The sequence below is a fragment of the Mastigoproctus giganteus genome, chromosome 5 (assembly GCF_048544385.1).
Source record: "Mastigoproctus giganteus isolate SK-2022 chromosome 5, ASM4854438v1, whole genome shotgun sequence".
Taxonomy (NCBI): domain Eukaryota; kingdom Metazoa; phylum Arthropoda; class Arachnida; order Uropygi; family Thelyphonidae; genus Mastigoproctus; species Mastigoproctus giganteus.
The window spans coordinates 114,142,127-114,166,805 of NC_143579.1; the positions used below are offsets into that span (position 1 = coordinate 114,142,127).

The following is a 24,679-nucleotide window of genomic DNA, read 5'->3' on the forward strand; positions in this document are numbered from 1 at the left end:
GGCCTTTCTAAGATCCAAATATATGATATCAAAGTTATTCTTTGCATCCAATTCCTTTGTGACTACCTCATAGTATCCAATAAAATTAGTCAGACAAGATTTCCCCTTAACAAACCCATGCTGTGTCCGAGCTATAACTGAAGTCTTGTCTAGATGATCCTGCAGTGCTTCTTTAACCAGTGCCTCCATTAATTTCCCTGGAACAGGTTAAACTAACAGGTCTATAATTACTTGTGTCACCCTTTGATTCTCCTTTGTGAATTGGGGTTACATTTGCACATCTCCAGTCCATGGGTACCTCCCCTGAGTCCAAGGAAGCTATAATAATTATGGCTAAGGGTTTGCTTACTTCCTTTGCTGCCTCCTTTAATATAACTGGATAGATTCCATCCTCCCCAGATGCCTTTCTTATGTGTATCTTCAACAATTTCTCCTCCACTTTCCTCTCAGTTACTATAAAATCATCTAGCTTGTGAAATGTAACTTGTAACTTGTGAAATGTTTGTGGAAGTTTTTGGAACAGAACATGATCTAGACAAGGAGGATGTTTGTGTGTGTGTGTGCTAGGTACAGAGAGTGTCAAGAAATTAGGTGCGAACGTAGTGTACTGATGAGCATTTATGAGAGTTTGAAGAGTAGGATATATGCCATTGAAGGTATTAAAATGGGGGACCCATCAAGCTCTCTGCTGCCCAACTCAACGGCAGAGCTTACTCTTGTGCATCAGGCAATACAGCAGCAATCTTCAGGGCAGAATGCACTTACCAGTGATACTGTTGTACACGTTGGCACTAATGAAATTAAGATTATGAGATCTGAAGACTTAATGAGTACAGCTCAACGGTTTAAAAAATCGTGAGTTAGGGTTAAATTTGAAAGTGTCTGCAATTCTGCCCAGACACGATAGGAGAAGCACATGATGAGAGCCTTGTCAATCAATTTGGCCCTGGAGAGATTGTGAATGGCTCATGGGATTGAATTTTTCTCAACATGATCTGTAGAAGAGATTACTTCTACAGGGATTGGATACACTTAAATAGAAAGGGGGCAAGAATATTAGCTGATACTATTGTGGCAATGTTAGGTGGGTTAGAAAACTGCTAGTTTGGGAGGAGGGATTCAAAGACTAATATATTAACCGAAGCTGCAGGCAGAGGTGGAAGTGATTCTTGCAGTGATTGTAATGAGCAACAGCTTGGAAAGCAAGTTACTGGAGATTTCAAGAACTGCTGAGCGTCATGAAACAAGTAAATACATCTAACACAGCTGTGTTAGAGTAACCAAGAATAAGAACAGGTGCATGTATACTTGCATATACACCAATGCTAGGAGTATAGTAAATAAATTTATAAATTTGAAGTGTTGGTCAAAACATTAAAGGCAGATATTGTTGAGATTGCAGAGATGTGGTATCACACAGATATAAGGAATGCAGAATTGGAATTTGAGGAGGGGTTATGCTGTTAGTTAAGAAACACATAAAATTTAAGGAAGTGCATCCAGTTGACATAGATGGACAGTGCAATTCTGAGTCAGTTTGGTGTAACATAAGCACCGGGAAATAAAAAATGAGGGAAGGAGTTTACTTTGGCTTAATATCTGTGATGAATACAATGAACAATTATACTGAGAAATAGAATGAGCCAGAAAATCAGAATGTCTTATAATGGGGGATTTTATTTCCTGGATACTGACTGGAACTTGAGGTTTGGTCACTCGCACACTACTAGCAAGGTTTTTTGTGGATTTATTGGATGATTATTTTCTACAGCAGCAAGTTTGAGAGGCAACCAGAGGGAGTAATACTCTCGATCTGATTATCAGCAGTGATTATTCATGCATTAAGAATTTACAGATAAAGGAACCGCTAGATGATAGTGATCACAGTGTAGTGATGTGGGATTTATTTAAAGATTTAACTACCATCGGGTAAAGGGGAAAGGTTTTTGCTTTTGTAAAGGTGACTACATTGGTCTCAGACAGTTTTTTAAATTCTATACAGTGGGACCAACTGATGATGTCACCAACAGCAAATTCTAAATGGGAAGCATTCAAGGAAATAATTTCGAATCTACTAGGCTTTTCATGCCAACTAAGAAATACTGTTCTAGGTTCGAGGCCCAAATGGATGTCAGATGAACTAATGAGACTCATGGCAGAGAAGAAAAATGAATGGGAGGCATAAAAATTATCAGGCAATACAGAAACCTATGGTGGATATAAGCTAGTCTTTCATCAGGTCACAAAGGAGGTTAGGCAAGCAAAGACAAATTATGAGAAATCTTTGGCAAAGGATGCAAAGAAAAACAGCAAAGAGTTCTTTACTTATGTAAGCTCTAGAAGGAAGGGAATGAATCAGATTGGTCCACTTGATATCGATGGTTTGACTGTGGGTGATCCTGCTCAGATAGCTACCATCTACATTCATGTGTGAATGTAGCTACCATCTACATTCACACATGAGGAGTTATTCAGGGAGTGGAAGGCCAGATGTTTATCAAACTTTAACAGGGAGTTAAATGATTTTGTAATAACTGAGAGCAAAATGGAGGAGAAATTGTTGAAGTTAAACATAAGAAAGGCACTTGGGGTGAATGGGATCTATCCAGTTCTATTAAAGGAGGCAGGAAAGGAAGTACACAAACCCTGAGCCATAATTATGAGAGCATCATTGGACTCAGGGGAGGTCCCCATGGACTGGAGATGTGCAAATGTATCTCCAATTCACAAAGGGGCAGATCAAAGGGTGACATGAGTAATTGCAGTCCTGTTAGTTTAACTTCTGTTCTGCAGAAAATAATGGAATCACTGGTTAAAGAAGCAATGCAGGATCATCTAGAGAAGACTGCAGTAATAATTCAGACATCATGGATTTGTTAAGGGGAAGTCGTGTTCGACCAATTTGATTCAATACTATGACGTGATTACAAAGAAACTGGATGCAAAAAATAATACTGATATCATATACTTGGATTTCAGGAACTGTTGCACATGGAAGACTACTGTACAAATTGGAGCGGTATGGCATTAAGGGAAAGTTGCTACAATGAATAAAAGGTTGGTTCATTGGGAGAAGACAGAGAGTAGTAATCAATGGACTAATGTTATTAGTGGTGTTCTCCAGGATTTGGTGTTGGACTTTTTTATATTTATCAATGATATTGATGAACGTATATCAGGTTTACAGATGTTTGCAGATGTACAAAGGTTGGCAGGGTTGTTAATGATAGTATTTACTGCAACACGTTGTGGGTACAAAGGGGTGCTCTTACAAAGAAAGGCTAAGGTTCTGAAAATTGCAGCATCTGGAGACTAGGCACCTGCATGGTGATCTGATTGAGGTGTATAAGGTCTTGAATGGATTGAGCAGGCTCAATGCTGATGAGATTCTTCCTCTTGTGCAGATTGCAAACCTAAGGGGACTTAAACTGAAATTGAGGAAAGAAAGTTGTGGAACAGAAGTGTGGACATTTGTAATGGTCTCAGACAGTTTTAAATTCTATGCACTGGTAATAACAAATGTAGTTCCCAGTGGTAAATTCTAAGTTTGAAATTCTAAATTCTTCAGGGATGCAACTGTAGAAGCTACTAGGCTTCTTATACTAACTAAGAGATATTGTTTAATGCTTAAATGTAAATCGATGCCAGATGAACTAATGAGATATGGCAAAGGAGATGTGGCAAAGGAGAAAACTGCATGGGTTGCGTATAAATTATCAGGTAATACAGATGTCCACAGTAGATCTGTATTATCTGAAATCAGGTCACAAAGGAGGTTAGGTAAACTAAGGGAGTATACCAGAAGAGTCTGGCAAAGAATAGCAACAAAGACTTCTTTATTTAAGTAAATACTAAAAGGAAGGGGATGAATTACATTTGTCCACTAGACATCAATGGTTCATTTGTTAATGATCCTGATCAGGTTGCTGAGAAACTGAATATGTATTTTGAAACTCTAAATGGACACATGAGGAATGTTTTAGGGATGTGAATTCTAAAAGAGTGTCAAATTCTAACAGGGAGTTTAATAATTTTGTCATAACTGGGAGGAAAGTGGAGGGAAACTGTTGAAACTGAAGGTAAAAAAAGCACCTGGGGTAAATGGGATCTTTTTTTTTTTTTTTTTTTTTTTTATTTGGTAGTTGTTGGCGCATCGGCTTCTGTGGCCATAATGCACCTTCCAAGGTTTTTGCAGTACTTTGATCCAAGCCCGAGGTGGGATTCGAGCCTGTGACCTTTGGGTTGCTAGGCAGGCACTTTACCCACACTGCTAGCCCGGTCAGCAAAAATGGGATCTATCCAGTATATTACGGTAAGCAGGAAAAGAGGTAAGCAAGCCTTCAGCCATGAATACGAAATCATCCTTGAATCCACAGGAGGTCACTTAGGGGATTATAATGTACAAATGTATCGCCAATTCAAAAAGAGGGATCAAAGGATGACACGAGAATTACAGATATGTTTGCCTTACTTCTCTATCAGGGTAAAAAAATAGTCACTGGTTAAAGAAGTAAGGCAGGAAAATCTAGATAGGAATGCAGTTATACTGCAATCATAGCATGGATTTGTTAAGGGATGAGCTTGTCTAATCCCAGGATTTTTAGATTTCAAAAAAGATCAATGGGCACTCCTCTTCTTGGGTTACTGTTATTAGCAAAGTCCCTCGGGTTTAATCAAGGTTAACAATTTAATGTTATTTCTAAGTTTATAAATGATACAGATGAAGGCATATCAGGCTTAATATATAAATTTGTAGATGATACAAAGGTTGGCATGGTGCTTAATGATAGTAATTGAGATATGCTACTGGAACACGATCTAGATCAGGGGTGGGCAACCTTTATAAATGGTGGGCCAAATAAAATGTCTGTGAGGTACACACACACAGGATTTTTTTAGCTTTCCACGATTTTTAAGATTATTGAAATGGTGTATAATGAAAAAAAATGTCATAAACAGATTTACATTATTTATTCATAGATATACATATAATTAATTTTATTAATAAGAAAAATACAAGTTCAAAATACAAAAATACAAAAATGAAAATACAAGTTCAAGATAAAATTACAAAAATATAATTATAGTAACAAAATACAAATTGATACAATTTGAAAATGACCGCAGGCTGGAGCTGGCCTGCTGATAGAAGGTTGCCCATCCCTGATGTACATAAATTACATCGAACAACAAATTTTGGGTCATATCTTGTTATGGGCCTGAAAATAAGTTTACTTTATAGATTTTTTTGTGCACAGAAATAGTGCTTAAAATGGCAGATTGGCACTTTTTTTTGAAAAAAAAGTAGTTTTTTATATTTATACAAGCTATTTTTTGTATATATGGTAGTAAGATGCAGCTGAGAACATACCTATATCAAACATGGGACCTCTTCACCTTTCACTTGTATTCAGCTTCTGGAGCATCCCTTTTCACCATCCAACAATAACATGGGGCACTCCATTTGCTTTTGTATCTTTGTTCCATTGCTGTGATGATTGATGGAAGCACTCACCATGTTTATTGCTGATGGCACCACAGTTTGGTGGGAAGAAATCCAGGTGTGAGTGCAAAAAATGCATCTTCAGTGACATGTTGCACCCCAGTTGTTTGTAAGAAGTAATGAGATCTTCCACAAGCTGCCTGTAGTTGCCAGCTTTAACATTTCCTAGAAAACCAGTTGAAACATTTTGAAAGGCTTTCCATGCTGATTTCTCACTAAGGGCATATTCAAACTGTTAATCTTTGAAAAGTTGCCTTATTTGTGGACCAATGAAAATGCCTGCCTTAATCTTCTCTGTACTAAGTCTTTGAAAAGTTGCAGACCAATATTTCCTTATTTGTGGAACAATAAAAATGCCTTCCTTAATCTTCTCTGTACTAAGTCTTTGGAATTTCTCTTGCAAGTATGTGAATGCAGGACCATTCACATCCAAAGCCTTCATGAAATTTTACACGATCCCCAGTTTCATGTGGAGTGGTGAAGCAAAACTTTATTTGGATTCACCAGAGGTTCAAATGCTAATGATACAAAGGTTGGCATGGTGCTTAATGATAGTAATTGAGATATGCTACTGGAACACGATCTAGATCAGGGGTGGGCAACCTTTATAAATGGCGGGCCAAATAAAATGTCTGTGAGGTACACACACAGGTGTTAATCATTCCAAGTGTTAATGATTTTCGTCGAGGCCAACTCCTCTTTTCATAGTGCATATCCCACTCACAGAGAAAGCAACAACACTTAATGTAACCCTTTTGTAGTTAGTCCTAATAAAATGCTGATTACCTTTAAATCACCACATATCTGCCATTCATAATTCTGATAGCGTACACCTAAGAGGATGTTCTACAGGTTTGTGTATGTTTCTTTTTTTTTGTGGACGGCATAAGCAAAAGGTATTGAGGGCAGCATATTTCCATTGCACAATAACACAGCCTTAAGGATAACCTTAGAAGCATCTATAAATAGTTGCCATTCTTCAGGAAGGTGCCTCATGTTTATTGCTGCCATTGGAACATCAACATCCTTACAAACAGAGTTCACCTTCTGTTTGATAGAATTTTTCATAATCTTTATTTTGAGTAGGAAATGATGTCACTTTCACAGAATGATCTAGAAGGTTCCACCATTGTAGCCTCACGGCCAAAAGCTCTGCCTTATTCTTCGGCAGCTCGAGATCCACGATGAAGTCATTAAGCTCACTTTCTGTGATCTTATGTGATTCAGAAATATAAAGGTTTGGAAAAAATGGTGGATTCCTTGACTAAACAGCTGCTGTACTTTGTGTATATCAAGTTGATGTTCATCAGTGTGTACAGAAAAATGGTCGGGTGGTTCAGGAATAGGTAGTACTTCACTGTGAGGCATGGGACGAATTGCAGATGGTATATTTGGGTATGATACTATCCACTTTTTCATCATTGTCATCCCCTTTTCTAATAGGAGGCACCATGCAGAAGTAACAGTCTGTGACGTGATTTTTTGGCTCCCTCCATATCATGGGCACTGTGAAAGGCATAAAACATCCCTTTCGATTCAATCACGCATTGATTTGATGAATAGGTAGTGCAGCTATTGTGTGGAGCCCAGTTCTTGTTCTGGTTGCCTACTTTACACCCAAAGTACCCAAAGAAGTAGGCCTTTTTTATGGCTCAAGTTAATGGACCCTTTCTTGAAGCTAATGTAACTTCTCCACATATGTAACAGAAGTTATCTGGACTATTCACACAATTACGGGGCATACAAGACACAAATACTGTGCAAAAGTAGGAATCTCAGAGAACAACCCTTAACTGAGAACAAATTACTGCAACGGTGTTGAAGATGCTTTTGAGGTGACAGCAACATATCACATGATACAGAGCAAGGCAACAGTTGCCGATCACGTGATAATAGGCACCTAGAGCTCTAAGTGCATTGTGTTGAATAGTATTAAGGGACAGTAATGTTGATTTTCTAGCTGAATCATATACGGGTACACCATAGTCTAGTCTGGATAGTATTATGGTTTTCCATAGATTCATTGTTCATTTACCTACAAGAATACCGGACAATCCTAACCATACAGCCAACATGCTTGATCTTTTTCTCACAAACAACCCTTCTAGGTACACGGTCGAAGTGAGTGGTCCTTTAGGTACCTCAGATCACAACTTCGTGATTGTCTCTTCTCCAATAGAGCCTTTATCTCATGGCTATTCCCAACCTCATATTGTTTGGCATTACAAGAATGCAAAATGGGATGACCTACGAGATTTATTTTCTTCTTCTCCTTGGTCAGACTACTGTTTCAAAACTTCTGATGTCAATGTGTGCTCAGATCGTGTCAGTGAAATTATTCTCGTAGGAATGAAATCCTTTATTCCACACTCCACTCTAAAATCCCATCCTTTATCTAAATCTTGGTTTTCCAATAAATGTGCTAAGGCTGTTCAAGAGAAGAACGTTGCATATCGTAATCGGCTTGTTTCCAATTCTTCAGTTTCATTTTCTGTCTAAACTAAAAGCTCGTAACAATTGTAAAGCAGTCATTAATCAGTCCAAACTAGATTTTGAACAGGCTAACAGTAGAAAACTTGCTTCTTGTCCTAATGGTAGCTGACCATTCTGGTCCCTTGCCAAAGCTATTGGCTGCAACTTTTGCCCATCTCTGCTCCCACTTCTGTCAAAACCAGATGGTTCTGTTGTCATTTCAGCCAAGGATAAAGCCGACCTACTAGGTTCCCATTTCTCTTCCGACTCATGTATTAATGATCTTGTTAAAACACCTCCCACTATTCCCAACACGCTCCATTCAATGCCTCTTGTGGTCTTCCGTCAAAAGGATGTCAGAAGGATTTTGACGAATCTTGACGCTAAGAAAGCTCCAGATCCCGATGGTATTTCTCCACTTGTTCTCAAAACCTGTGCTTCTGAACTCACTCCTATTCTTTGCCGCCTTTTTTCACTTTCTTATTCCAAAGGTGTTTTTCCTTCTGCTTGGAAATTTGCCCGTATCCAACCAGTTCCTAAAGAGGGTGACAAGTCCCTCTAATCCAATTATCGTCCCATTGCAATTACTTCTACTCTTTCTAAAGTAATGGAGAAATCAATTAACTGCCAACTCTTAAACTACCTAGAAACCTTCCGTCTGATCAATGATCGCTAGTATGGATTCTGTCACTGTCGATCCACTGGAGATATCATCTTATGTTACCCACTTATGGACAAATTGAATGGAAAGGTTTGGTGAAACACAAGCAGTTGCTCTTGACATCTCAAAGGCTTTTGATCATGTTTGGCATAAAGGTCTTCTAAATAAGCTTCCATCTTTTGGTTTGCCAACTGTTTTTTGTAATTGGTTATCCAGATTTCTCTCTGATCGCTCACTGAGGGTGATGATAGATGGCTCTCTGTCTTCTAACTTCTCCACTAATCCCGGTGTCCCCCAAGGTTCAGTTCTTTCCCCCATTCTTTTCCTTTTGTATATCAATGGCCTTCTTCCATTGACTGGAAATCCTATCCATAGTTTTGCCGATGATAGCACATTGCATTCTACTTTCCAATTTGAGAAACCTTGCCCTGCTCAATCAGCTTCAACTTCTTGATTATCTTCTCCAATTCTTTAAATGCCAATCTCCAGGTAATTCTCCAGTGGGCAAAGACAACTTAGTTGGTTTCAATCCTTCTAAAACTCAGTCTTGTCTTAAGTCTCACAAAAAGGATTCTTCTTCTTCTTCTGTGCTTATCTTTGGTGACACTCTGATTTCTAGGCAAAATGATATATCTCCACTTGTTCTCAAAACCTGTGGAGATTACCATGACTTCTAATTTCTCTTGGCACAAGCACATTACAAATATTGCTTTCTCTGCATCCAAAAAACTTGGTTTTCTCTTTCGCTCTCAGCATTACTTTTCTTCCAAACAGTTGCTCAATCTCTACAAATTGCAAATCTGCCCTACCATGAAATATTGTTCCCACATCTGGGGCAGTGCCCCCAAATCCTCTCTCAGGCTTCTAGATTCCATTCAGAAGAGGGCAGTTAGGTTAATTAATGACTGCTCTCTAACAGAGTCTCTCTCTACTCTCTATCTCACATTCGTACTGTTTCTTCTGCATGCCTTTTCTACAGATACTTCCATGGCCACTGTTCTTCTGTATGGGCTTCTATAATTCCCGCTCTCTCTTTTAAAACAGTCCGAACATGTGCCACCACCAGCCAACATCCATTTACTGTCCAACTTCAAACTCACAGAACCAACTTTTCATCTTCCTCGTTAATTCATTCGACTGCCATTTTCTGGAACAATCTTCCTTCATACATATTTTCTGAAAATTACAGTCTACAGAAGTTGAAGTCTAATATCAACAAATATCTTCTTTCATCTTCTCAACCTCCAATCCAAGCACAGTACTAAGTATTATAGGTTCTAATACCTCTCGTGTTTGGGGGTTTCATAAAAAAAAAAAAATGCGAAGAAGGGAATATCAGTCAGCTCTCCATGATATTGTAGAAAGCATTCTAAGGACATTGATTTTCTTCAAACAAACAGTTCATACATGCTGTATGTGTTTCAGGAAGTTTAATTTCTTATATTGGAATAGCATGATTTCTCAGGTGCAATTCAGGATCAGGGTGCAGTTTTCGTTTCTTGCAGAAGTGTATAGCAAACATTTTTTGTGGAGATAGTCGATAGCCATTCTGTAACATCCATGACTGCGTTCTGTTTATTAACAGTTGGAGTTTCTTTTCAATGGAGAACATATTTTGTGAGTGACTGGATATAGTGAGGTCATCAGCATAAAGATAAGTTTCTACTGAATTCGGGATGGTTGTTGTTAGAGTGTGTATTCTAACTGTGAAGAATGTGGCACTGAGGACTGACTCTTGTTATCCTGTATGCAGATTTTGATAAAGAACCTAAAATGTTCGATATTTGAGAAAGCTCTGAATTAATGATGGTAAATGTCCTTTTAGCCATAAGGCATGTATGTCATGGAGGATGCCATGATGCCACATGGTTTCAAAGGCTTTCTCTATATCTAAACTCATCATGACCAAATGTTCATTCTTTATGAATTCATTTCGCACATTTGCCTCAGCCTTTATCATAAGATCTAGGGTAGATCTGTTTTTACGAAATCTAAACTGATCGTTGTTTATAGTAGTTTCCAGATACCAAGTCAGATGACTGTGTACCATTTTTTCCAGATTGGTCTATAATTATGCGGGTCTGATTGGTCTTTTTCTGGTTTTGGAATGGGTAGAACAACAGAATGTCTCCAGGAAATGGGAAAGTAATTTGCAACAAATATTCGGTTGAAAAGTTTTAGGAGAGTAACGAGTTCTCTCATTTACATTCTTTAACATTGAATTTTAACATTAACATTGAACACGGGACCAGGTGCACTACTGGCTGATTTTTTTAAAGATTCTTCTAATTCATACATAGTTAGTGGTTCATTATAAGAGATGGCTGACTTCGTTCCAAAATTTATTTTATATTTTTTAGCTATTGTTTTGGCTTTTAGGAAAGTTGGATCATATGCGGTTGAGGCAGAATGGTGAGAAAAGATTCCATGAGGATGTTTGCAATATCCTCTGGAAGGGGGTTTTCTCCTGTCCTTTATAGACTATGATTGGGGAAGGAATTGATGGAAACTTACCAGTAAGGCATCTTATTTTCTGGCAGATTAGTCCTGCACTTGTGTCTTTAGTGACAGATGAGGCAAAATGAATCCAAGATTCTTTTTTAGTTTTTCGCCGAATGTAATGGGCATGCACTTTATCTTGTAAATAATGAGATAATGTGGTTGGATTCTTTCGAAACTGATTCCATGCCTTGTTCTTTTCTCTCTTAGCAGTGTTACATGATGAATTCCACCAGTAGTTTTTGTGTTTGGATCCTTTATTTGAAGTTTGAGGAATGGTAGTAGCAGCAGCTGCCAATATTTGTTCTGTGATGTGTTTTACGGCGTTATCTATGGAGTGATGTTGGATAATGTCATTCTCTAATGTAATACTGGATGCATATTTATTCCAGTCAGCTTTTGAGAATTTCCATTTAGATCGACCATTTACTGGTAAGTTTCTCGTTGTGCAGAGCTTACAGATTATAGGAAAATGATCACTATTTAATGGGTTCTCTGAAACTCTCCAATCGAAGTCTGGAAATAATGTGGGTGAGCATATTGACAGGTCTATAGCAGAGGTTGAGCCTGGGGGAAAATGGACGTAGGTGTGGGAGCCTGTGTTAAGCAGTGTGAGATTATGCTTTACAAGAAAAGCCTCTATCGTGCATCCTCGGTTGTCTGTCTGCAAAGATCCCCATAACTGGTGATGCACATTAAGGACCTCTCCATTACAAATACCCTCTCCTTTCTGCCCAACAGGCAGAAAGGAGAGGGTATTTGTAGGATAAGATCATTTAGTTCAGTTATCGAGCAGTTTTGATTTGGTGAGATATATATTGATACAAGTTGTACCAAGAGCAAGGCGTACTGCAATTACTTCTAAAGTGGTTTGTAGGGGAATACATCTGGAAGGGATTTTACTGTCAATCAGTATAGCTACACCACCATGTGAACCATGGGTAGAGATCCTGTCATGCCTGTACAGTGTATAGTTTTTATTTCATTTTTATTTTATTTCATTTCTTGTAATGGATGCCTACTGCATGATGCTGATTTATCAAATCGTGAATATCGTCTATGTTGCTATGGAGGCCTCTACAATTCCATTGCATCAACTGATCCATTATTTAGCTTTGGAAGTAGAAGGTGTTTCTGACTGTTTTTTAGAGCCAATCTGTTTATAGCATTCCAATTTTATTTTATCTTTTCTTGGAAAAGTGAGTCGTGGAGTATCCATGTCTTCCTCAGCATGTATTTCTAAAACAGTTTCATCACTATGAGTTGTGTCATCGATTTCCATATCTGTGGTTAGAGCCTTTTGAGGTTTAAGCTTTTGCAGACTCTCAGTATCTGAATGTGATGGAGTAATAGTTGATGGTACGGTGACTGGGATATTATTTGCTTGGTGTTTTACATGTTCTTTAGGGGACTCCTGCAGATTCGCTAGGACAGCGCGAGCCCAGTCGGAAATGGATGTAGCTGGTGGTATGGACACTTCAGTTTGAGTTCCTTCCGATTTGTATTTTTGTGTTGCAGCTGCATATGAGAGTTTCAGTACAGTGAGTAAAACTTGTTTCCTTGCTTCTTGGTAAGTCACTTTGTTTTCTATTTTGTACTTTTGTATTTTCTTTCCTGTTTTCCAGGTTTCACAGGTTTTTGAGTAAGCTGGGTGGCTATCCTTATAGTTTGGACAGACTGGTGTTTTGGTGTTTGTGCTGGGCAATCTTGTCTGTGTGTGTTCCTTAGATCCACAGTTGGGACACACTGAAACACCTCTACACACTGTTTGAGCATGGCCAAATTTTTGGCACTTGAAGCACCTGAGAGAGGATTGGGGATATAAGGTCGGATATGGCAATTCAGATATCCAGCCTTAACTGTAGCTGGAAGGATTGGTGTTGAAAAGGTCAGTATAACACTGCGAGTTGGAACCAGTTCACAGTCTTTCTTGATTGTGATTCACTTTGCCTGTACAACTTTTTGGTCTTGTAGTGGACTACCTCCTCTTCAGTAACATTTATTAAGTCCCATTCAGACAGCACTCCTTTGGATGTATTTAGGGTGGCATGTGGGGTTACTGTGACAGGAATATTCGTGAATTTTGAAATTCTTAGCAGGGCTTCAGAGTGCCTGCTATTCATTGTCTCTATAGGTAGGGCACCTCCATAGCTAGGTGGGCAGGAGCAACAGTGCGTAGCACATGCTTCTTGATTAGACCAGGGTTCAAGCCCGTGACCACCAAATACGGAGGATGCGGAAAGGCCAGGGAATAATCACCGCATATATCTGTGGAAAAATATGGCCTTAGTTGCTAATGCTCCTAAAAACCAAATAACAACAACATCCCTATAAGTAGATCTCCAGAGCAGAGTCTTTTCAAAATTTTAGGTGGTCCGGCAGCATTCTCGAGACATTTCTGGATAAGAAATGGAGAAAATGCACCTATTGGTTGACTTGTTTGTAATAAGAAACAGTGGTGATTCCTTTTTGGATCCTTCTGTTTTTTGTCTCTTGGGATGGGAACTGTCAAAGTCAGTGTGGTCTGTCCTTGAACAAGTTGAGGCATAAGGCTCAACAGATGGATTACGGTCTTCGTGATCCATGTTAGCTCTTTTCTGCCAAGGTTACCGGCCCCACCATGGGGAGGCAGGAGCAGTGCCACTAGAGTGACCAAGTGGTGTAAGAGTTAGTTTGTTAGTTTTAAGGAAAGAAAAGAAAGGTGGTTTTCCTTTTTGTAACTAACTTACAATTCGTAAGAATAGGTTATCAGTAAATTACTTTAAATATAAAAAAAAACTTTCCAAATTAACAAGAACTGTCACAGTGAGAAAATGCTCTGTAAATAGCTCAAAGAATCACTCGATCACAATAATGTTTGGCACCGGGGCCCTGGTGTTGTAGAGGTGGGCAGTTTGAATGAATTCAAGGAAGAACTATACAAACTGTTACAGGGAATGAGCAGGTGACACTGGAAGCATTGGCTTTTTTTTTTTTTTTGGCTGATGTGCAAAGGCTTGCTTTCTTGCATCATTAATACTGATACTAATACTATTATGAGCTTATGAATTTCAAGATTTTTGGTAAGAATAACTGCTTTAAGAATGGTACTGCAAATATTTTAATTCCTCATGCAAATGAATGATGGAGATGACTTTCTGAACACCAGCTGTACACATAATTTTTAAATCCATACTGAAATTGATTGTTATGCTTCAATGACTGGATTGTGATGGACTGAATTTTCAATGATGGGATTGTGATGTCTAAAAATGTTGAAAAAATCCTAAAATTTTCCTTCTGTTAAATTTAGGTTCAAAATTTCATTTCAATTTGCCAACCTCTTTTGTGCATCAGCTACGCTGCATTTCAATTTATTATCTGTTCTGCATTTTAGGTGTTCTTTGATTGATTCTGAAACAGGGGGTATAGCTTGTGACTTATTCAAATTGATCTCTTAGAGCACTTTGCTTGTAATGTTAATGTTTATTTGGTTCAAACTGTTGTAGCAAACAATTAATGCAGCAGAATAAATTTTCTTTAACAGTGTTTTTCATATGGTCAAAAATTCAGACCCCAATTTCCTATACAAAATTTCTTTTTTAAACTGCTTATTTGTTTTTTGTTGGATCGAGTGCGATTTTTTTTTTTTTTTTGTTGCTGTTTAGATTTTTGGCACTCTCAAACTTGGGCACCCTAAACCAATTGCGACACTAGCTCACCTCTTGACCTGATCACACCATACAGTCATGTAACAGTTCGATATTTAAATACATGAAAATGTAAAATTAAGTAAATTTTATAATGAAATTTTTAATTTAAAAAATTAAATTTACCTGATATTTGAGAGAAATTTCATCAAAATTCTTTACAGAATGTGGATATATGATGCCACTCTCTACAGATATTAAATTATTAATACATCTAGGAGAGTGCAGTGTTATGGTATGTTCAGAAAAAGGACCATCAGCCTCAGAACCTTCCAAAAAACAATCTGTTATGAGTGGTACCTTTTGATTTCCAGATTCTCGGTGTCCAAAAGTTCCAGGAACATTCGGAGCTGAGCTTTTGCTTGTGCTGCTCTGTGAATCCATCTGAGAAACTGCTCTTTCAAAAGATTGTTCATGTTTTCTATCCTTCCCCCCAGATACCTTTTCTGTGTTTGAGTCTAAAGCATGAGATGCAAATATTTCTAAATTATCTCCGGTTTTAACTTTATATTCCATGCTGTTATCTAAGAGACCATCTTCCATTTTGTGAGAAACACATCCCGTTTTCTTGATTGTGGGCACAGAAGACTTCTCTAAATTTTCTTCGACAACTGTAGGTTCACTAATGTCAGCAATGAACCCTGGGAGTTCAGAAGCATAAAAATCAGAATTTTGTGCAACACCTATCTGGGTGGCAGCACATGGAGTCGTTTGAATGCTGGACAATAATTTTCGAAGATCATTTCCATCAAGTAATGATCGAGCATTCTAAATAAAGGAAGCAGAGATAAATATCAAGTGCTGTTATTTTCGTAATTTTAGTAAGAATTACAACCATATAAGTAAAATTAAATTATAAGTAGTAATGTGAAGATTTATTTAAATGTATATACTAGAACTGTAAAACAAAAAATAATTCTTTATGATGAAAAATTTTGTGTATTAAGTCTGAACTGAGCTCAGCAATGAATTACACAACATAATGAACTTTATTTTTTTCAAAGTGATGACACTCTTAAAGTGTACTTAATATTATTTAAGATTCAGAGACTTTAACTAAAAAGATCAAGTTTGAATATCATAATATTTAATAAATACCCATTTAGGAAGGGTACAATTAAAGAATTCAGAAAAGGCAAAGGCACAACCAAAGTTATTTGATAATTGCTTTGCATTGAAAACTTATATTAATGTTATACTACAATGGTAGCACATGGCAGTTACCAGCAAAGCAATGTGTTTACTCACAAATGCAACTGATCTTTTTTTTATTTATTTATTTTTTTTAAGCTTACAAATTATTCCTTCTGAAAGTTTAATTATTACATAAATTATTATTTTTGATATAGAGACACATGTAATATTTAAAAGAATGAGTATAGAATTAAAGGCAAGCTTATTTCATATAATTTTGTGATTCTTATTATATATTTTTCTGAAAGATTCTGTTACACTTGAAAAGAGTATGAATAACCTCTTAGGTACTAAAAGTACCTAAGACACTATTCACACCAAGGGACAATCCTCTAGTCATTCTTTTTTGAATTTAAATTTGTCATTCCCCTTACAGGTGTTACCTAAGCAAGAATCAGGATACCATCAGCATTTAGTTTACTCACTCCATCTAGAGCCTTAAACATTTTTATCATATTTCCAAGTAGGTTTGCTTAGTTTCCAAGCACTACTATTTTCAGAACTGAAGTCTTTTATGAGAAGAGTACTCTATCTGTGACTAATCTTTTTCTCTGCTCTGCACCTGTTCCAACTGATCCACATCCTTCTTAAAATGAGGCTTTCAGACCTCTATGAATTATTCAAGATATCATTGCTTATAGGATAATCACTTCCTTCTCTCTGCTAGCAGTATTCTTGTGCATCACTGACAGAACCTCTAGGGCTGTCCCAGCCGCCTGTCTGCACTACTTGGAGAACTTCATGTTGGACTGGACAATTATCCCAATATCTTTTTTGTTCTTCACAATTTCGAGTATAGTACTACCCAATTAGTATGTTATACTAGGATTGCTGCTACTTATGTGCAGATACATTTGCATTTATCAATGGAAAATTTCAATTGTTACTTCTCAGCTCCCTCTGTATATTTTTTAAGTCTCCCTGCAGTAGCATATGATGATTCCTCATTAACCACCCTACCAACCTTTGCATCATTTGCAAACTTAGACATTAAGCTTCATATGCCTTCATTAATATTGTTAATAAATATTGAAAACTATATAGGGCCCAGCAATGAACCCTGAGAGATTGCAGATGTACTAATAACAGTCCAAGAAGAGCAGTGCCCGCTTTCTATCTTCAGCCACTCCAATCATCCCTTCATTCATAGCAGTCACATGCACTCAGTATCACACTGCTCCAACTGGACAGAAATCTCTCATATGGAACAATTACAAAAGCTTTATTGAAACCTAAGTATATGATGAATTTGAGGTATTGCTCAAAGCATCAAAGGCGGATATTGTTGGGATATCAGAGACGTGGTGTCACACAGATATATAAGGAATGCAGAACTGGAATTTGGGGAGTACAACATCTACAGAAAGGATAGACAGGATAGGAAGGGAGGAGGGGTTATGCTATTAGTTAAGAAACACATAAAATCCAAGGAAGCGAAGCCAGTCGACATCACTGGACAGTGCAGTGTCGAGTCAGTTTGGTGTGACATAATCACTGGGAGATCAAAATTGAGAGTAGGAGTGTGCTATACGTCTAATGACTCTGATGAGTATAATAAGAAACTTACAGGGAAATAGAGTGGGCCAGTAAATCAGAGTCTTATAATGGGGGATTTTAATTTCCCAGATATTGACTGGATTTGTGGGTTGGTCACTCACACACTAGCAAGGCTTTTGTGGATTTATTGGATGATTGTTTCCTACATCAGCATGTTCGGGAGGCAACTAGAGGGAGTAATACTCTTGATTTGATTATCAGTAGTGAATCTTCATGCATTAAGAATCTGCAGATAGAGGAACCACTAGGTGGCAGTGATCGCAGTGCACTGAAGTGGGATTTACTCAAAGAGGAAACTACCATCAGGGGTAAAGGGAAGGGTTATTGCTTTTGTTAAGGTGACTACGATGGTCTGAGACAGTATTTAAATTCTATACAGTGGGACCAACTAATGATGTTACCAACAGCAAATTAAAAAAAGAAAGCATTCAAAGAACTTATCTTGGAAGCTACTAGGCTTTACATACCAACTAAGAAATATTGTTCAAGGTTTAGGCCTAAATGGATGTCAGATGAACTAATGAGACATATGGCAGAGAAGAAAAATGCTTGGGATACATATAAATTAACACATGACACAGAAGACTATGACAGATATAAGTTGATCTGTAACCAAGTTACAAAGGAGGTTAGGCAGGCGAAGGCAGATTACGAGAAATCTTTGGTAAGGGATGCAAAGAAAAACAGAAAAGAGTTCTTTACTTATGTAAACTCTAGAAGGAAGGGGATGAATCAGATTGGTCCACTTGATATCGATGGTTCTACTGATGATGATCCTGCTCATGTAGCTAACAAATTAAATGAATATTTTGCATCGACATTCACACACGAGGAGTTATTCAGTGAGGAGAATGCCAGAGGTGTATTCAACTCTGTCAGTAAGCAAGATAATCTTGTAATAACTGAGAGTAAAGTGGAGGAGAAATTGTTGAAGATAAACACAAGAAAGGCACCTGGGGTGGACGGGATCTATCCAGTTATATTAAAGGAGGCAGCAAAGGAAGTAAGCAAACCCTTAGCCATAATTATGAGAGCTTTCTTAAGCTCAAGGGAGGTACCCATAGACTGGAGATGTGCAAATGTGACCCCAATTCATAAAGGAGGATCAAAGGCTGACACAAGTAATTATAGACCTATGAGTTTAACTTCTGTTCCAGGAAAATTAATGGAGGCACTGGTTAAAGAAGCACTGCAGGATCATCTAGACAAGACTTCAGTTATAGCTCGGACACAGCATGGTTTTGTTAAGGGGAAGTCTTGCCTGACCAATTTGATTGGATACTATGATGCAGTCACAAAAGAACTGGATGCAGGGAATAACTTTGATATTTTATACTTGGATCTTAGAAAGGCTTTTGATACTGTTGCACATGGAAGACTGCTGCACAAATTGGAGCAGTGTTGTGGCATTGGAGGCAAATTGCTGCTATGGATAAAGGGGTGGTTGAGGGGCAGAAGACAGAGAGTGGTAATTAATGGACAATGCTCATCGTGGACTAATGTTATCAGTGGAGTCCCTCAGGGTTCAGTGTTCGGTCCATTATTGTTTTCTGTATTTATAAATAATATTGATGATGGTATTATATCAAGCTTAATGTCCAGGTTTGCAGACGATACGAAGGTTGGCAGGGTTGTCAAGGACACTACTGACACTATGCTGCTGCAACAGGATCTGGAAAGGTTGAGCAGATGGGCTGAGAGGTGGCAAATGAAGTTTAACATTGACAAATGTAAAGTACTACATATGGGAAACAGCAACCCCAGAGCAATGTATCAACTCTGTGGTACTACACTGACCCGGTAGAGAATGAAAAGGACCTGGGGGTGGTTGTGCAGGCAGATATGAAGTTCTCTGAGCAGTGCAGATGGGCTGCAAGAGTAGCTCATGGTGTATTGTCAATTATATATAGGAATTTTTCTAGCAGGGATAAGGAGGTGATTATTCCCTTGTATAAGGCAATGGTCAGACCACACCTAGAGTACTGTATACAGGCCTGGAGGCCTCATTTCAAGAAGAATGTAGAGCTGCTGGAACAAGTACAGAGAAGGGCAACAAGGTTCTTGAATAGAACAAAGGGTTGCTCTTACAAAGAAAGGCTTAAGTTTTGCAAATTACAGTGTCTGGAGACTAGGTACCAGCGAGGTGATCTGATAGAGGTGTATAAAGCCTTGAATGGTTTGAGCATGCTCAATACTGGTGGGATTCTGCCTCTTGCTCAGAATAATCACCTGAGAGGGCATAAATTCAGATAGAGGAAAGACAGATGTACGATAGATGTACGGAAATTTGCCTTTAGCCAGCAGGTAGTTGGTTGGTGGAACAGACTTCCATCTCTTGTTGTGGAAGTTGATAGCCTAAATAAATTTAAGGCTCAGCTGGACAGGTATTTCGAATGAACGGAGGGGTGAGTGGAAATTTTTTTTTTTTTCCTGGCTGATGCTGCATAATCTTGCTTTCTTGCATCATATGCCTCTACTAATGCTAATGTCAGTATTATTTTTTACACTCAAAATAATTTTGTCCAGTTACTGCATCATAATATCTGTATGATGCAGTAGCTAATCACCTATCATGTTAGTGCACCATAGTAGCTAATTAGGGTGGTCAGTCAAGATCTCCTCTTGACAAATATCCATGCTATGATTAACACATAATTGCATTCCTGTCAAGGTGATTCCTGAAATACTTCATTAACCACTAATTCATTATTTTCCAAGGAACAGAGGTCTGGCTTAGAGGACTGTAATTACTCACATCACCTTTTAATCTCTTTGTGAATAGGAAAAACATTTGCAAAACTGAAATCTAGAGGGACGATCTCCCCTGAATTCAAGGATGCTCTCAAAATTATGGTCAAAGATTTGCTTATGTCTCTTGCTGCTCCTTCTAATATAATGTAATAAATTCATTAGCCCCAGTTGCCTTATTTACTTTTAAATAAAGATAGTGGGATCAATCCAATTACATTAAAAGAAGCAGCAAAAGTAGTAAGCAGACCTTTGGGTATAATTCTGAATGCATCATTGGATTCAGGAGAGGGTTATTTAGGTAGATCGGGTGAGATGGGGCAACTTAGGTTCAAAAAACAAGGGTGCAAGAATATTTGCTGATGCTATCGTGGCAGTGTTAGGTGGGTCGGAAAACTGTTAGATTGGGGGGATACAAGGACTAATAGATTAACAGTAGCCACTGGCAGAGGTGAAAGTGATTCTTGCACTGCTTCTATTGGAATGAGCAGCAGCCTGGAAAATAAGATGTAGGATATTTCAGAGACTGCTGGGAATCATTGGGGGTACAAGTAAACACATGGGTTGTGTTAGGGTAGCTAAGAAAAAGAACAGGTGCATGTATACTTGCCTGTACACCAATGCTAGGAGTTTAGTAAATAAATTTGATGAATTTGAGGTATTGCTCAAAACATCAAAGGCAGATACTGTTGCGATTTTCAGAGACGTGGTGTCACACAGATATAAGGAATGCAGAACTGGAATTTGGGGAGTACAAAGTCTACAGAAAGGATAGACAGGATAGGAAGGGAGGAGGGGTTATGCTATTAGTTAAGAAACACATAAAATTCAAGGAAGCGAAGCCAGTCGACATCGCTGCAGTGTCAAGTCAGTTTGGTGTGACATAAGCATTGGGAGATCAAAATTAAGAGTAGGAGTGTGCTATAGGCCTAATGACTCTGATGAGTATAATAAGAAAATGTACAGGGAAATAGAGTGGGTCAGTAAATCAGAGAGTCTTATAATGGGAGATTTTAATTTTCCAGATATTGACTGGAATTTGTAGGTTGGTCACTCACACACTAGCAAGGCTTTTGTGGATTTATTGGATGATTGTTTTCTGCATCGGCATGTTCGGGAGGCAACTAGAGGGAGTAATATACTTGATTTGTTTATCAGAAGTGATTCTTCATGCATTAAGAATCTGCAGATAAAAGAACCACTAGGTGGCAGTGATCACAGTGTGTTGAAGTGGGATTTACACAAAGAGGTAACTACCATTAGGGGTAAAGGGAAGGGTTATTGCTTTCGTAAAGGCGACTACGATGGACTGAGACAGTATTTAAATTCTTTACAGTGGGACCAACTGATGATGTTACCAACAGCAAATTCAAAAAAGAAAGCATTCAAAGAACTTATCTTAGAAGCTACTAGGCTTTACATACCAACTAAGAAATATTGTTCAAGGTTTAGGCCTAAATGGATGTCAGATGAACTAATGAGACGTATGGCAGAGAAGAAAAATGCATGGGATATATACAAATTAACACATGACACAGAAGCCTATGATAGATACAAGTTGATCTGTAACCGACTTACAAAGGAGGTTAGGCAGGCGAAGGCAGATTACGAGATATCTTTGGCAAGGGATGCAAAGAAAAATAGCAAAGAGTTCTTTACTTACGTAAACTCTAGAAGGAAGGGGATGAATCAGATTGCTCCACTGGATATCGATGGGTCAACTGTTGATGATCCTGCTCAGGTAGCTAACAAACTAAATGAATATTTTGCATCGAGATTCACACAGGAGGAGTTATTCAGCGAGGGGAATGCCAGAGGTGTATTCAACTCTGGCAGTAAGCTAGAGAATCTTGTAATCTCTGAGAGTAAAGTGGAGGAGAAATTGTTGAAGATAAACACAAGAAAGGCACCTGGGGTGGATGGGATCTATCCAGTTATATTAAAGGAGGCAGCAAAGGAAGTAAGCAAACCCTTAGCCATAATTATGAGAGCTTCCTTGGACTCAGGGGAGGTACCCATGGACTGGAGATGTGCAAATGTGACCCCAATTCATAAAGGAGGATCAAAGGCTGACACAAGTAATAATAGACCTGTGAGTTTAACTTCTGTTCCCGGAAAATTAATGGAGGCACTGGTTAAAGAAGCACTGCAGGATCATCTAGACAAGACTTCAGTTATAGCTCGGACACAGCATGGTTTTGTTAAGGGGAAGTCTTGCCTGACCAATTTGATTGGATACTATGATGCAGTCACAAAAGAACTGGATGCAGGGAATAACTTTGATATTTTATACTTGGATCTTAGAAAGGCTTTTGATACTGTTGCACATGGAAGACTGCTGCACAAATTGGAGCAGTGTTGTGGCATTGGAGGCAAATTGCTGCTATGGATAAAGGGGTGGTTGAGGGGCAGAAGACAGAGAGTGGTAATTAATGGACAATGCTCATCGTGGACTAATGTTATCAGTGGAGTCCCTCAGGGTTCAGTGTTCGGTCCATTATTGTTTTCTGTATTTATAAATAATATTGATGATGGTATTATATCAAGCTTAATGTCCAGGTTTGCAGACGATACGAAGGTTGGCAGGGTTGTCAAGGACACTACTGACACTATGCTGCTGCAACAGGATCTGGAAAGGTTGAGCAGATGGGCTGAGAGGTGGCAAATGAAGTTTAACATTGACAAATGTAAAGTACTACATATGGGAAACAGCAACCCCAGAGCAATGTATCAACTCTGTTGTACTACACTGACCCGGTAGAGAATGAAAAGGACCTGGGGGTGGTTGTGCAGGCAGATATGAAGTTCTCTGAGCAGTGCAGACGGGCTGCAAGAGTAGCTCATGGTGTAGTGTCAATTATATATAGAAATTTTTCTAGCAGGGATAAGGAGGTGATTATTCCCTTGTATAAGGCAATGGTCAGACCACACCTAGAGTACTGTATACAGGCCTGGAGGCCTCATTTCAAGAAGGATGTAGAGCTGCTGGAACGAGTACGGAGAAGGGCAACAAGAGTAGTGAATGGAACAAAGGGTTGCTCTTATGAAGAAAGGCTTAAGTTTTGCAAATTACAGTGTCTGGAGACTAGGCACCAGGTGATCTGATAGAGGTGTATAAAACGTTGAATGGTTTGAGCATGCTCAATGCTGATGGGATTCTCTCTCTCTCTTGCTCAGAATAATCACCTGAGAGGGCATAAATTCAAATTGAGGAAAGACAGATGTAGGATAGACATGCGGAAATTTGCCTTTAGCCAGCGGGTGGTTGGTTGGTGGAACAGATTTCCATCCCTTGTTGTGGAAGTTGATAGCCTAAATAAGTTTAAGGCTCAGCTGGACAGGTATTTCGAATGAACAGAGGGGTGAAGTGGAAGTGGTTATTTATTTATTTTTTAAAATTTATTTATTTTATTTTATTTTATTTTATTTTTTTGGCTGATGCTGCATAAGCTTGCTTTCTTGCATCAAATGCGTCTACTAAGGCTAATGCAAATGCTAACATTGATAAATGCAAGAGACTGCACATAGGTGGCAGCAATCACAGATTAACATACAAATTAGGAGATATCCACTCAAGGTGGTGGAGAACAAAAAAGATCTAAGGGTAACTGTAAATTCTGATAGGAAGATTTCCAAGAAGTACAAACAGGCTGCTAAGTGAAGTCATGGGGGTTTTATTAATGATATGCAAGAATTTTTCCAGCAGGGAAAGGAAGTGATTATTCCTTAAGGCAATGTTTAGGCTGTTTGTTTGTTTGTTATTTGGTTTTTAGAAGCATTAGCAAATAAGGCCATATTGCTCCGGGATATGCGGTGGTCATTCCCTGACCTTTCCGCATCCTCCGTTGGTGGTGACGGGCTCGAACCCCGGTCGAATCAAGAAGCGTGTGCTACGCACTACCGCTCCTGCCCACCTGGCTACGGAAGCGCCTGTTTAGGCTGTATGTTGAGTATTGCATATGCCTGGAAGCCCCATTTTAAGAATGATGCAGATATGATCTCTTGGAAAAGGTGCAGAGAGGAGCAACAGATTAGTCAAGTATACAAAATGGATTCAGTTCTGCAAACTGCAGTGCTTTGATACTAGGCACCTGCAATAGATCTGACTGATGTGTGTTTATGGCTTTTAAGATGGATTATGGGTTTAAGAATGCATCCTTACTCTTTATTGGAGAGGAGTCATAAATTCAAATTATGAGGGAAGAGGTTTAGACTGGATTGTATGAAGCTTTCTTTTAGCCAGAAAGTTGTTGATTACTGGAATAAGTTGTCTCCATGGGTGGTTGAGGCTGACAGCTGGGGAAGGTTCAAAGGTTAATTGGATAGGTACATACATGAGGGAGTCATATAAATGGG

The 24,679-nt window shown here is 38.5% G+C and overlaps 1 protein-coding gene across 7 annotated transcripts in view; it reads right to left on the reverse strand.

Moving 5' to 3' along the window:
* LOC150085649 (cilia- and flagella-associated protein 206) overlaps positions 1-24,679 on the reverse strand; it is a 465,016-nt gene that overhangs the window by 133,698 nt on the left and 306,639 nt on the right. For all 7 annotated transcript variants that reach the window (XM_090373411.1, XM_090373412.1, XM_090373415.1 and 4 more), the window contains one exon: positions 14,951-15,592. In XM_090373411.1, the coding sequence (XP_090229537.1) occupies positions 14,951-15,592 (642 nt within the window). The remainder of the gene's footprint in view (positions 1-14,950; positions 15,593-24,679) is intronic.